Source organism: Hippopotamus amphibius, chromosome 6 (genome assembly GCF_030028045.1).
Source record: "Hippopotamus amphibius kiboko isolate mHipAmp2 chromosome 6, mHipAmp2.hap2, whole genome shotgun sequence".
Taxonomy (NCBI): Eukaryota; Metazoa; Chordata; class Mammalia; order Artiodactyla; family Hippopotamidae; genus Hippopotamus; species Hippopotamus amphibius.
Genome location: NC_080191.1, coordinates 118,360,484 through 118,374,879, shown reverse-complemented (window position 1 = coordinate 118,374,879; position 14,396 = coordinate 118,360,484). Strand labels below are relative to the sequence as shown.

The window sequence follows — 14,396 nt, the reverse complement described above, 5'->3', positions numbered from 1 at the left end:
ACACAGCAGAGGCTGAAAGTTGTACATATATCTGATAAAGCATTTGACTCTAGGAAAATATTTAGAAATGGTTAACACTTGGACCCGATATTGCTTTAGCAGGAATTGAGAGGAGTTAAAGATGAGCAAGAATGAGAAGTTAAACTCAGGGACTTAATGTTCTCTAAAGCTTTAATAAGGCTTATGAGTTTTATACAGTAACAGGGATGGAGAAAATTGCTTTTGTCACTGCAGTAGTGATATATTTAAAAATATAACCATAGGGCACGGAAAGGCATCTTCTCTTTGATCCACTTTTCCGTGGCTTTTTCTTCACATTGAAGAGATTTCTGCAACAACATCATACACTGTTAGCTTGGGAAACACTAGACATCGGTGACATGACCCCAAGCTGTGAAAAGCCAGGCCTTCTTGGTGACAGCCAGCATTTTTTCTTGGTGGGAAGAGGGGTAGGAGTCCTCAGGGAGTGGTCTGGAGTGCCCAAGACCCTCCTCAAAGCTCTAAGAGTCTGATTCTCTTCACCCTGTTTGAGAACGAGGAAGAAATGGGAAAGCTGTCAGGTGAGTTCCGGGTTTGAAGTACAGCAGAAGTTCAGCGCAATGGAAATGACACTCTTGAAGTCTGTTCTTCCATGGGAACTTGCTTCTCCTGTGCAAGGGCTGAGCTCTTAGGAGAACCCTAGTGAAGGGCAGTGTGCACTTGTGTGAATGTTTGCAGGCATGAGTGCAAGTTGGGGCTATGTGGTTGGGGTAAGGTGGGCCCTTCTGACACCGCTCAGGGTATAAAAGGCAGCATCACGATTAGATCTTCCTCTGAATGAAACTCCGCCCTGGCCTTTTCAGAAACTGCAGGCGCTGCAGTCCCACAGTGTGATGAAGTCCAACCTTGGGTCCCTGCAAGATGAGGATCCCGAGGAGAGACTCAGGCAGGCTCAGGAGCTCCAGGCCCTAAAGGAAAAGATGGAAATTCAGGTGAGCCGATGCCCCATGCCTTTCTTCCCAGAGCCAGGCGAGAACCATGCTGTCTCCCAGCAGAGTTTGTCGGTTTTGCTCTGTGGTTTTAGGGAAGGTGAAAGACATCGGTTTTATATTTTCCAAGCTTCTGCCAGTTCATGAAAGCAGGGAGTAGGGTCCTTAGGGTTCTGAGGTGAGGCTGGTGACATACATGTGTGCAGTGTCAGATTTCCTGAGATTTTTCAAAATACATTCAGTTGTGTATCTTACTGGACACTTTTGCCCTCATTTTGATTCCAACCCAGTTGAAAACAATTCTTATGAAGTGTGACACTCTCCTGATTTTGGAGATATTTGGCATGGATCTAATGGTGTGATGGTAAATATTTAACAACCTGTTGTCTGAAACTGTAAAACCTTTGATATGTAGCGTTTGCCATTTTCCGTGGTGTAAATATTCCCACTGTGGCTGATTTGGTTTATGGCCACTCTGAGGTTTAAAAAGAAAATATTCTTGGGAATTCCCTGGCTGTCCAGTGGTTAGGACTCCGTGCTTCCACTGCCAGAGGCCCCAGTTCGATCCCTGGTCAGGAACCTAAGATCCCACAAGCTGCATGGTGTGGCAAAAGCAAAAAGCGAAAAACAAAAAACAAACAAAAATTAATAAAAAAGTATTCCTGTGTTTTCTTTCCGTTAGTTTGCTCATTCATTTTTCCATTCTTTCATTCATACATGTCACTTTATTGAGGTATGATTCACACATAAAAAGCTGTGCATGTTTAATGTATATTTCATTGAATCTGGGGGTAATTGTAGCCATATTTTGGCTATTGTGAATAATGCTGCAGTGAACATCGGTGTGTAGGTATCTCTTTGAGATCCTGATTTCAATTCCTTTGAATCAATATCAAGAAGTGGGATTGCTGGATTATATAGTAGTTCTATCATTAATTTTTTTAATAAGAGAGAAGCAAACAAGTTTATTAACGTGTACCTTATGGATACATGGGAGATTCCCTGGGGAAGATGAGTAACTCTCTTGGTTTTTAACTTTTTTGAGGAGCCTCCATACTGTTTTTCTGTAATGACTGTACCAATTTACATTCCCACCAACAGTGTAAAACATTTCCTTTTCTCCACATCCTTGCCAACACTTGTTATATTTTGTTACTTTTAAAAATAATAGCCATTCTGGGACTTCCCTGGTGGCGCAGTGGTTAAGAATCCGCCTGCCAATTCAGGGGACACAGGTTTGAGCCCTGGTCCGGGAAGATCCCACATGCCACAGAGCAACTAAGCCCATGCACCACTACTACTGAGCCTGCATTCTAGAGCCTGTGAGCCACAACTGCTGAGCCCACATGCCGCAACTACTGAAGCCCATGCCCCTAGAGCCCTGCGCTCCACAATAAGAGAAGCCACCGCACTGAGAAGCCCTCAAACCGCAATGACGGGTAGCCCCTGCTCATGCAACTAGAGAAAACCCACGCACAAAAAATGAAGACCCAATGTGACCAATAAATAAATAAATAAATAAATAAATAAATAAATAAATAAATTTAGAAAAATAAAAATAATAGCCATTCTGACAGGTATGAGGTGATAATTTTATCATGGTTTGATTTGCATTTCTCTGCTGATTAATGATGTTGAGCACTTTTTGATATACCTGTTGACTATTTGTAGGTGTTTGGAGAAATGTCTATTCAGGTCCTTTGTCCTTTTTTTTTTAAATTGGGTTGTTTTTTTGCTATAGAGTTATATGAGTTCCTCATATTTTGGATATTAACTCCTTATGAGATACATAGTTTGTAAATATTTTCTCCCATTCCCATAGGTCATCTTTTCATCTGTTGATGGTTTCCTTTGCTGTGCAGAAACTTTAGTTTGATGTAGTCCCATTTGTTTATTTTTGCTTTTCTTGCCTGTGCTTTTGGTTTTACATCCAAAAAAATCATTGACAAGATCAATGTCCCTGTTCTAGGAGTTTTAGGGTTTCAGGTCTTATACTTCAGTCTTTAATCCATTTTGAGTTGATTTTTCTGTGTGGTGTAAGATATTGGTCCAATTTCATTCTTTTACATGTGGATATCCATTTTTCCAACACCATTTTCTGAAGAGACTATTCTTTCCATATTTTGTATTCTGGGTGCCCTTGTTGAAGATTTGTTGACCATACATATGTGGGCTTAATTTGGGCTTTTGTATTCTGTTCCATTGGTCTGTGTGTCTGTTTTTATGCTAGTACCATACTGTTTTAATTACTATAGCTTTGTAATATAATCTGACATCAGGAAGTGATGCCTCCAGTTTTGTATTCTTGCTCAAGATTGCTTTGGCTATTTGGGGTCTTTTGTGGTTTCACATGAATTTTAGGATTTTTTTTTCTATTTCCGTGAAAAATAACATTAAAGTTTTGATAGGGATTGCATTGAATCTAAATTGTTTTGGGTAGTATGGGCATTTTAACAATATTCTTCCAATCCATGAGCATGGGATATTGTTCCATTTATTTGTCTCCTACAATTTATTTCATTGATGTTTTACAGTTTTCAGTGTATAGATTTTTCACCTCCTTGGATAAATTTATTCCTAAGTATTTAATTTATTTTGATGTTATTGTAAATGGGATAGTTTTCTTAATTTCTTTTTTGAGTAGTTTGTTTTTAGTGTAGAGAATTGCAACTGATATTTACATGCTGATTTTATATCCTGCAACTTTACCAAATTTGTTTATCCTAACATCTTTTTTTTTTTTGCTAGAGTCTCTAGTATTTTGTATTTATAAGGTCATCTCACCTGGAAACAGATAATTTTGCTTCTTTCTTTCCAATTTGGATGCCTTTTGTTTCCTTTTATAGTCTCAGTGCTCTGGCTAGGACTTCCAATACTATGTTGAATAAGAATGGTGAGAGTGAGTATTCTTGTCTTGTCCTTGATCTTGGAGGAAAAGTGTTCAGCTTTTTACTGTTGAGTATGATGTTACCTCTGGGCTTGTCATATATGACCTTTACTATGTTGAGGAGTCCTACTTGATCATGTTGTATGATCCTTTTAATGTGCTTGTATTTTGTTGAGCATTTTTGCATCTATGTTCATTAAGGATATTGGATTATAATTTTTTTTCTTGTAGTTTCCTTGTCTGGCATTTGACAACATTTGTTGGCCAGTAATACTGGCCTCATAAAATGTGTTTGGAAATGTTTCTTCCTCTTCAATTTTTGGGAAGAATTTGAGAATTTGCATTAGTTCTTTAAATGTTTGCTAGAATTCACCAGTAAAGCCATCCAGTTCTGGAATTTTCTTTGTTGGCAGATTTTTGACTACTGATTCAATCTTCTTATCATTATTGGTCTGTTCAGATTTTCTGTTTTTTTATGATTCAGTCTTGTTTGGTTGTATGTTTCTAGGAACTTGTCTGTTTTTTCTAGGTTATCCAACTTATTGGTGTGTAATTGTTTACAAATGTCTCTTGTAATCCTTTGCATTTCTGTGGTAACAGTTATAATGTCTCCTCTTTCATATCTGATTTTGTATGTTTGAGACTCTTTTTTTTTCTTAATCTAGCTAGGGGTTTGTCAATTTTGTTTATATTTTCAAAAACTAATGCTTACTTTTGTTGATCTTTTCTGTTCTTTTTCTATTCTCTATTTCATTTATATCTGATCTAATGTTTATTACTTTCTTCCTTTTAGTAACTTTGGGTTTAGTTTATTCTTCTTTTTCTAGGTCCTTGAGGTATAAAATCAGGTTGCTTTTTTTGAGATCTTTCTTTTTTCTTAGTGTTAAAGTTTATGACTATAAATTTCCCTCTTAGAACTGCTTTTGCTGCATCCTAGAAGTTTTGGTATGTTGTGTTTCCATTTTTGTTTGTCACAAGTTATTTTCTGGTTTCTCTTTTGATTTCTTCTTTGTTCAGGAGTGTGCTGCTTAGTATCTACACATTTGTAAGTTTTCCTGTTTCTCTTCTATTATTGACTTCTAGTTTCATAGCATTGTGGTTGGAAAAGATTAACTGGATGTAATTTCAAGCTTAAAATGGCAAGACTTGTTTTGTGGGCTAACATGTGATCTATCCTGGGGAGTGTTCTTTGGGCATTTGAGGAGAATGTGTACTCTGCTACTTGGATGGGATAGTCTGTGTATGCCTGTTTGGTCCACTTGGTCTATAATACTGTTCAAGTCCATTGTTTACTTATTGATTTTCTGTCTGGATGATATATCCATTGCTGAAAGTGGGGTATTCAAATCCTCTACTATTATTGTATTGCTGTCTATTTCTTCCTTCAGTTCTGTTAATATTTGCTTTATATACTTAGGTGCTCCTATGTTGGGTGAGTATATAGTCGTCCCTCAGTATCCATTCATAGGAGATTAGTTCCAGGACCCCCTGTGGATACCAAAATTCTCAGATACTCAAGTCCCTTATATTTTGCATATAACTCATGCACATCCTCCCATATACTTTACATCATCTGTAGATTATTTATAATACCTAATACAATGTAAATTCTGTGTAACTAGTTATAAATATTGTAACACAATGTAAATGCTATGTAAATAGTTGCCAGTGTGAGGCAAATTCAAATTTTGCTTTTTGGAAATTTCTAGAATTTGTTTCCAAGTATTTTCTATCCATGGTTGGTTAAATCCATGGATGTAGAATACACACACATGGAACCCATGGATATGGAGGGCTGACTGTATATTTACAATTGTTATATCCTCTTGATGAATTGACCCCTTTATCATTATATAGTGACCTTCTTTGTCTCTTATAACAGTTTTTGACTTAGTGTATTTTGTCTGATATAAGTAGAGGTACCCTGCTCTCTTTTGTTTACCATTTGCACGAAATGTCTTTTCTCATCCCTTCAGTTTCGGCCTATGTGTGTCCTTAAAGCTTACCTGAGTCTCTTGTAGGCAGCGTATAGTTGGATCTTTTTAAAAAAATCCGTTCAGCCACTTTTGATCTTTTGGTTGGACAATTTAATCCATTTAAATTTAAAGTAGTTACTGATAGGTAAGGATTTGCTATTGCCATTTTGTTAATTGTTTTCAGACTGTTCTATAGTTCCTTTGTCTCTTTCTCTCTTGCTGTCTCCCTCTGTGAGTTGATGATATTTTGGCGTGGTATACTTTGATTCCTTACTCTTTATCTTTTGTATATCTGCTACAGGCTTTTTCTTTGTGATTAGTATTAGATTTACATAAAACATCTTATAATTATAGCACTCTATTTTAAGCCAAAAACAACTTAACTTTGATTGCATGCAAATAGTCTGCACTTTTACTTCTCCTCATCCACACCTTCTGCTGTCCACAAACTAGCCAGTAGGATCTGAAGCTGGTGTTGAGATCCATATGCCAGCACTGAAAGTCGATTTAGCCATGCTGGTTCCCTCAGTTCTGGGTGGGGTAAGACAGAAGTGGGCCTCCTGGGCAGCATCCTTCAAGGCTGGGGCAGTTGGGTTCTCATTTGCTCTCACTTTCCCCGTGGGAGAGATTGTGGGCTGAGGGGGTTTCTCTTGGCACTGAGCTGTGCCTCCTTGGGTGAGGGGTGACACGGGTGAGTGAAACTGTTCTTCTTCCCCCCTCAATGTATCTATTCTTGGGTTTTTTGCTTCACCAAGGTTCTGGGACCTCTCAGCTGGATTCCTGGGCTCCCATAAAGGTATTCTCATCTGTGGGTGTTTTGAGAGCTGGAATCTCCTGGTCCATCATCTTGCTGATGTCATTTACATTTTTTAGGTTGAAATCTTTGACCACCTAGAATTTATTTTCGTTTAAGATGTGAAATAAGGATCCAAGTTCATTTTTTTTTTTCAGGCAGTTAACTACTGGTTTGAACACAATTTGTCAATAATCCATCTTCCCCCAGACCAAGATTCCATTTTCCCCCCCATCTTTGTCTGGGCTTTCTATTCTTTATACTACTCTATCTGCCTACTCATGAGCCAGTACTTTTTAGTCCTTATAGCTTTATACTATATTTTAATATCTAGAGGTGCCCATTTGATAAGCATTTAATCTTTTTCAGAAAACGGAATGGGAGAGAAAAATGAAGACACTGCAGGAAGAGCATGTAGCTCAGAAGAGAGAGGTAGGTCTCACTGGACCGTCTGGCAGAGCCTAGCCCACGACCTCTCATCCTTCAGCTCCGCATCCTTTGCCCCCACTTGAACTCGTTGGCAGATATTTTGTTGCTGATACTGTTCCTGGCTGCTGACCCCCATCAATACACAGAGGGGTCAGCTGCCCAGACAGCAGCTTCCCTGGCCAGGAGCAGGGGCCTCCAGACCTTCTCTTCTGAATCCAACACATCCTTCCTCCATGGTTTCCTCTGCAGTGACCCCTTCAGGCACTCTAAGGAGGGTTGTGCTGTAAAACTCAGAGAATTGCCTGGTGGTTCTGTGTTTGGGCCCTCCTTTGAAACCCCACCTGGGAGAGAGCCAGGTGGCTGTGAACCTCAGCGGTAGTTCAGGGGCAGCTCAAATGCAAGGGTTCAGACGCTGAGACCAGTAGACAGAGAGCAGCAGGCCCCAGGGCAGAGAAAACAGCTTCTAAAAAAATGCCTCTGAGAAGGAGGCAAGTTGAGGAGGAAGCCAGTTAACAAGAACCCCAGGTTCTGCTGCAGAAAGCTCAGAAGGTGAAGGTGCTTAGATCTGAGTCTGGTGCGTGACGGAGGCCCCCTATTCTAGTAATTCCCACCTGATGGGTTTATCTTATTTGAAACATTTGAAAATGGGAAATGCATTCAAGTTTGTTCCAAAAGCAGAAGGACTATATTAAGGTACATAAAGTCTCACTTCTGCTTCATTTCCATCTACCTCTCCCTGACACCCACCCCACAGGTGGCTACTTTTATTGCTTTCTTGTATTCTTCTAGAAGTTCTCTATGCAAAAATAAATAAGTAGTGTCATTTTCTCTCTGTTCTTACATCAGAGGTAGCATGTGATCACATTTCCTTCACCTTTTGTCTTCACCTAAAAGCATCCATTTGATGATTTTCGAATGACTTACCTGACTGTCCTTCAGTGGACACACCTGACAGAGAGGCTTTTGCCCTGACCTTAGGGGCTTGCATTCAATTCTCACTTCTCAGGCACCGCTTGAAATGTCCTCACATGCGAAGAGGCTTTGTTAGAAAGCCACCTGCCCAGGTCTGGAAACACTCCACCTGTTTCAGGTGAAACCCCGATCAGCGTTTGCCTACAGGTGCAGGCCTTGCAGGCACTGGGCGCTCAGAGGTCCCTGCAGACATGTGACTGACTGACTGTCCTGTGCCACCAGCTGCAGGAGCAGAATGAGAGGCTCCAGGCCTCCCTGTCTCAGGATCAGAGGAAAGCAGCTGCTCAGGCCCAGCGTCAGATCAGTGCCCTCCGTGCCCAGCTCCAGGAACAAGCCAGGCTCATCGCCTCCCAGAAGGAGATGGTAGGTGTGTCCCTCCTTCCAGCCAGGACCAGGAGCCCTAGGGCTCTTCCCTGTGAGGATCTCCTTAGATTCTCCTGGACTTATTGGAACAGTCTCATTAGTCAGGCTCTTTGAGAAGAGGGAAGAGTCCTCAGACTTGAGGGGCAGAAAGTACTGAGGATGCTGAAGATGTGCCTGCTGTCCTGTGTTAGTGGATTCACAGTAATACCAGAGGCCGTGTGAGTGCCAGTGCCTAGTTGATAATTTGCTTATTCCTCCATATAAGCCTCACTGCTGCCCTTCAAGGTAGACGTTACCTTCTCCCCATCTTCATTTGATAGATGATGAAGCAGGTTGGAGAAGTTAAGCACCTCATCCGAGTCCACACGGGGCATGTTGTAAATGATAGGGGTGAGATTTAACCCTAGCCAGGCAGGTGAAATGCAAAGTGTGCCCTTTTCACTGTGTTCTTATACACCATTTCTTAACCAATTCCTTTTTCACAAATCGACAGCCTCTGAAGAGGTTGTCAGATACACTAGTGTGATGAAAAGACATCACTTGCTAAGCACCCCTCTCCTAGAACTGGCCCCTCTGACTCTTCATCTAATGAGATCATTCTCTGCCCAACCTGGGTGCAGCTTCCCCTTCTGAGCCCCAGGTCAGCGGAGAAGTGTATCTGTCCCCAGCTGGGCCCTCCTGTTTCCTCAGATCCTTTGCCATGGTTCTGATACCATCACAACAGCTTCTCCGGGCTCAGCACCCACTGTCACTAGCTAATCCACTGCTCCTATACCTCCTGCTATTTGTGCCTTTCTGTTCTCCCAGCTGTACTTCACCCTGTCAACATATCTAGTCCACAGCCCTGCTGCTTTTCTTTTTACTGTCCCTCGCCCCCCCCCCCCAACACTTAACTCTTTACAGCTGTGGCTACCTTAGGTCCAGTCTGGTTTCCTTCTTATGTTACCCAGAACTCTTGTTTGTAGATGTTTCAGTTAGGAACCTACTGGCTAAACATAACAGAATAGGTGAACAGGGATTTATTTTTATTGTAACACCAAAAAAGGTGACAGTTGATGGCCTTGGTTTAGCTGCAAGATTATGCCATTGGAAATCCAGACTCTGATTTTTTTTTTTATTACCATCTTTAGCATATTGACTTATGGTCTCATGCTTGACTCTCATAGTTGCAAGATAGCTGCCATAGCCCCAACCATCATAGCAATATTCAATGGAAGAAGTTGATGAAAATGCTCTTTCCTCTTCTATAGTTGCAAGGAAGGTTAGAAAGGGAATAATTAGTTTTATACTTCCTAGGATAAAGGTAAGCAAAAGAGGAATAGTTAGAAATGGACATTGGATGAGTCGTTCATCAGTAGGCAATGAAAAACAACTAAAGCCTAAGTAGAAGAGGGCATTTTTCATTAGACAAGGTCTCTCACAGAGCTCAAGGCAGGGGAGACGCTAAGTCCAGGAATAAACTGGACCCAGAGATATGAATGTAGTCAGGTCATTCCTCGACAGTGTCTCTGTTCCTTTGTCTATATCTGCTTCTATTTTTTCTTTTACTGTGAAGGTCAGCTTCCACTCCATATCTGCCCCAAGTGGCAAAACAAACAAGCAAATAAACAGTGAAAGCCAAAACTCAAACCAATTGGCTGCCAAGAGCTCTTGGCATTCACATGTTACCAGTCCAGAATTCTCTGCCCAAACCTGGACAGTCAGCTATGGCTGTGGTGTGGGGGTCTCATTGCCACAGGGGCTGTCCTGTCTGTGACTACGGGGAAGGAGGATGAAGAGGCACTTCCTGGAAAAGAGGGGTTGAGCAGAGAGTCAGTGACTGTCCCCATGTTGGCTCCTCCCACTCAGGGGGCACTCAGCTCAGATGCCCACATGGCGGGAAGGGAGCCTCCCTTGCCCTGGCTGATTTCCACCAATTATACCGAGAGTACCGACTGTGTGCCCGCCCGCCTCTGCTTGCATGGGGGCTCCTGCCCTTCAAACCAAAGTCCGTCTCTGTAGAGGGGCGTCTTTGCCTCCCCATCATGGGAAAATGGTTGCTGCCGTTCACCCTTGGTGCCATTGCGGGGCTGGGGCAGAGTCCTCGAGCTCCTCCCAGTTCCCAGTGGGTGGTGTGGAAACACCGCCCGTCCCTTCTTCATAGAACTAGGTAGACCCACGTCCCACAGCAGAGTCCCCTGCTGGCTATAACCTGTTCTGTGCCACGTCTTTGCAGATCCAGACCATGTCTCTCAGGAAGGTGGAGGGTAAGTCTACACCGGGCGGGTTGTAACAATCGTGGCTGTCGTCTCGGCCGCTCCTGTCTCTTGTCCCCCACCAGTCAGTGTACAGGGTGAGGGTGGTGGCAGCAGCTCAGGGACCTGTAGCGTCAGGCTGTCCGGCTGGGGTGAGGGAGGGTGAGAAGACCTTTGTTTCTGGGACGGACAGGGCCCCAGCCCAGGTTTGTGCTGAAGGCATTCTGTGCAGCTGGCAGGATTTCTTGCCTGGCCTGCTCTTCTCTAAAGGATGGTGGAGACGTGGGGTGTGGGCAGGGGGTGGGGGTCTTGGGGGGCAGTGATGGATGGAGCGGGCAGGGCTCATGAACAGGCTTTTCTAATTCACCGCAGCCGTGATTCAGCTCCGTCCCAGTTTACCTTGTTTCTAGCATGTAGCAAGTTGACCCCAAATCTCCGTGAATCTCTGTGAATGCGGCCTGTCTGGAGTGTACACCCTCTTCCTCCTGGGTCCTCTGGCATGCTGGTGTGTGTGCTTGTGAGTGTGTGAGTGTCTGACGGACGCAGGAGCTGGAGTCTGAAGGGCCACAGTTACCTATGGGGGACCGCTCCTGCTTGGAGGACCCTTATGAAACTTGACCCTTCCTCCTCCATCCCGTCTGCCCTGCCCTACGCCTGTAGCTTTCCTTCTGCCTTATCGTGCAAACCCTCACCCCCTTCCTTGAGGCTAGACATTTCTTTCCCAGCCTCGAAAGCAGTTCAGAGAGGCGCTATTCCTATGGCCTTGATCTCCTGAGCGCTGGGGCTGGGGTGTATGCCGCCGATAGGAGCTGTGTGCCGTGGGCTTCAGATCCGTTGTCTCAGTACCTTGTCCCCCTGATTTAATGTGGGGTGGCTATTACTGTCCTCACTTTCTAGGTGAGGAGCCTGAGGCTTAGAGAAGTTCAAGGACTTACCGTGTGGTGCGCAGGTAGCGTGGGGCCAAGCTGGAATGTGGACTCTGGTCTCGTTGCCTCCAGAGTCCGTGCTGGTGACCACTGCTCCATCCTGCCTCTCTCTGCGAGAGAACCAACTTGAGGGCTGGCTGTTTCTGGCCAGCACTCAGATGCTGTCCCGTGCTTTTTTCTAAGGCGGGGATGGGGTCCAAGGCATTGGAGACACTAATCGGAGTGCCTGCTCTCCTCAGGGATCTGCGAGGGCCCGAAGGCTGTGGACACAGAGGAGGACTCTTCCAAAGAAGGTGGGGCTCCATTTTCTTCCTCGGGGGTTGCCCTCTTCATTGTTTAGTTTGTCTCTGCTTAACTGGATCTGGCTGCCTGGGGCTGGGTGAAGCACCTTGGGCTCACCAGGCATGTTACACGCAGGGACTCATGTGCAGTCTGCTGGTTTACCCAGGCTCAGAGAGGGTCAGTGACTTGCCCAGCGTCACAGAGCCAGCACGTGGTGGAGTCAGGATTTGGCTCCGTGTCTGCTGCATAGCCTGTCCCTGGGGCCTGCCCTACCACCTCTTGCTTGGTGCTACCGAGAGCAGCGGATGCGGCCTCCCTGCGTTGGCTTAAAATGACCTTTGCGGTTTGATTCTGCGTGGCAAGCGTGCTGCAGGCAGGTCACACGGGGCCTAACTGATGTGCAGGAATCTTGCTCGGCGCCCCCTGCAGAGCCCTGGGCACCTGCTGCTTTTATTCGCTCTGTTCAGTGACTGACTGATTTGCAGAGCTCTGAACCAGGTGTTTCCAGGGGATGCAAAGGAGAAGTGAAGAAAATAGACTCTCCTGGGAGGATCAGGGAGGAGGAGCTCCCAGGAAAGATCACCGAGCTCACAGCCAACGTGCTGACCCAGGCCTGCCTGCCCAGCCACGCTGTGATGTGACAATTCCAGAGTGACCCAACAGATGCACCCAGGAAAGGGTTTTATTTGTGTCACCAAAGAGTTCATTGTGGGGTATTTTACTTGTTTTTAATGTAATATTTTTCTTTACTTTTGAGACAGTAATCTATGCTTTTGGCAAAAGAGAAAAAGAAAGAAGGAAAGTAAAAAGAAGGAAGGGAGAAAAAAAGGAGGAAAGAAAGAAAAGCAAAAGGGTACAGAGTGAGCAGTAGGTGTCCCTCCTGCTGGGTCACCCAGTCTCCGTCCAGAGATTCCACTGTTAATGGCTTGTTTTCCCAGAGGTACTTGGTGCAAACACAGGCACGTACATGTCTGCATTCTCTCCCCTTTTCCTGAACAGGAGCACAGTGTGCATTTGTTCTGTGCTTATTTCTTAACTTATTTGGGAAGTCATTTCCTATCCTTTTATATAGAGCTGCTCCATTACTTTTTCAGGGCTTCGCAGAATTCCATTGGATGGATGAACTAAAATTTACCTAATCAGTCCTCTGCTACCTGCCCCCAACCCAGCGCATTTAACCTTCGTAGTAAAAATTAGAGTTACATGTAACCCTGAGTAACACGAGGTCCACAGTGAGGGTGAACCAAATCCTCCAGTGGGGGCACAGAGTTCGAGGAGGAGGAGGCTGAGAAGGGCGAGTTAGGGAGACCCCTTCCCACCCCCTCCAAGCCCCATCCTGTTGCAGGCAGGACCCAGACCTTTGTCAGACTGTGCTGTGCCTCTTTGCACGCTCACCTACTTCTTCTAGTCCTAGACCAGCAGGAGCGGCATCCCTTGGAAACTTATTAGAAATGCAAAATTTTCAAATTCTTGGCCTCATGCCACACAGACTGAATCAGAACTTCTGGGGCAGGGCCTGGCCATCTATGTCTGCACCTGCCCTCCAGGGCATTCTGGTGCTTGATCAGGTTTGAGGAACGCAGCAGGTCCAGTGGCTCTCTGCAACTGCTTGCACACTGAGCATCTCCTGGGCTGCTTGCAGCTCTCTGGAGAACCATGATAGGCCCCCACTACCTAAATCACAGCACGCAGGGCGGGAGTTTGGGCGTCAGTAGTACTTAAAGCTCCACAGGTGATTTCAACATGCAGCCAATGTGGGGCTCATGCCCTGTGCAGACTTCATGGAGGAGAGTCAACCATGGGGGGGTGAGGAGGGGCTTGTTAGAACACAGATTGCTGGGCTCCACCTCCAGAACTTTTGATTTGGTAGGGTTGGAGCGGGATCTGAGAATCTGCATTTCTAATAAGTGACAGGTGGTGCCGACACCGTGGCTCACACTTTGAGAACCGCTGCTCTAGAACAGCTGGTCCTCAGGCGTGGTGGTGGTTAGAGGGTCGGGGGAGTTTCACAAGTAGATCTTAAGGTTGGAGTGGGATGAACTGGGAGATTGGGATTGCCATATATACATGACTAATAAGAAAAAATATCAAATTGTATACTTTAATTATATGCAGTTTATTGTATGTCAAAACCAAACAAAAAACCAAATAGATCTTAAGGCCTGGGGCCCACCCTCCGAGATTCTGATGTAATTAGCTGGGGATGGCGCTCAGGTGATTCAGATAGGCAGCAGGGTTAAGATTATCGCCTTGCCTGTGAGCTCCTTGAGGGTTTCCTTTTGCGTCCCCAGCACTGGCCTGTTCACACTCCATGTTACTTGTCAGTGAACGTCTGTTGAGTGAATCAAAAGGCTGGTCCGTCTGTAACCACAGCGGCCCCTGGCCTTGGACCTGAAGAGCACTTCCGGGAGGCCCTCCCCAACTCACCCTGGACGGCCCCCCTTAGTCGCAGTTATCACATTTTATTGTAATTGCTTATTTTGTTACTTCTGGGTCGTTGTTTCTCAAGCTGTGGTCTGTGGTTCACCTCCCTCAGAATCATCTGGGCAAGTTAAAATGCAGATTC

At 44.7% G+C, this 14,396-nt stretch overlaps 1 protein-coding gene across 3 annotated transcripts in view; it reads left to right on the top strand.

The window, feature by feature from the left end:
- DZIP1L (DAZ interacting zinc finger protein 1 like) overlaps window positions 1-14,396 on the top strand; it is a 50,947-nt gene that overhangs the window by 21,629 nt on the left and 14,922 nt on the right. For all 3 annotated transcript variants that reach the window (XM_057739420.1, XM_057739421.1, XM_057739422.1), the window contains 5 exons: window positions 843-971; window positions 6,994-7,056; window positions 8,248-8,388; window positions 10,604-10,634; window positions 11,788-11,841. In XM_057739420.1, coding sequence (XP_057595403.1) covers window positions 843-971; window positions 6,994-7,056; window positions 8,248-8,388; window positions 10,604-10,634; window positions 11,788-11,841 — 418 coding nt within the window. The remainder of the gene's footprint in view (window positions 1-842; window positions 972-6,993; window positions 7,057-8,247; window positions 8,389-10,603; window positions 10,635-11,787; window positions 11,842-14,396) is intronic.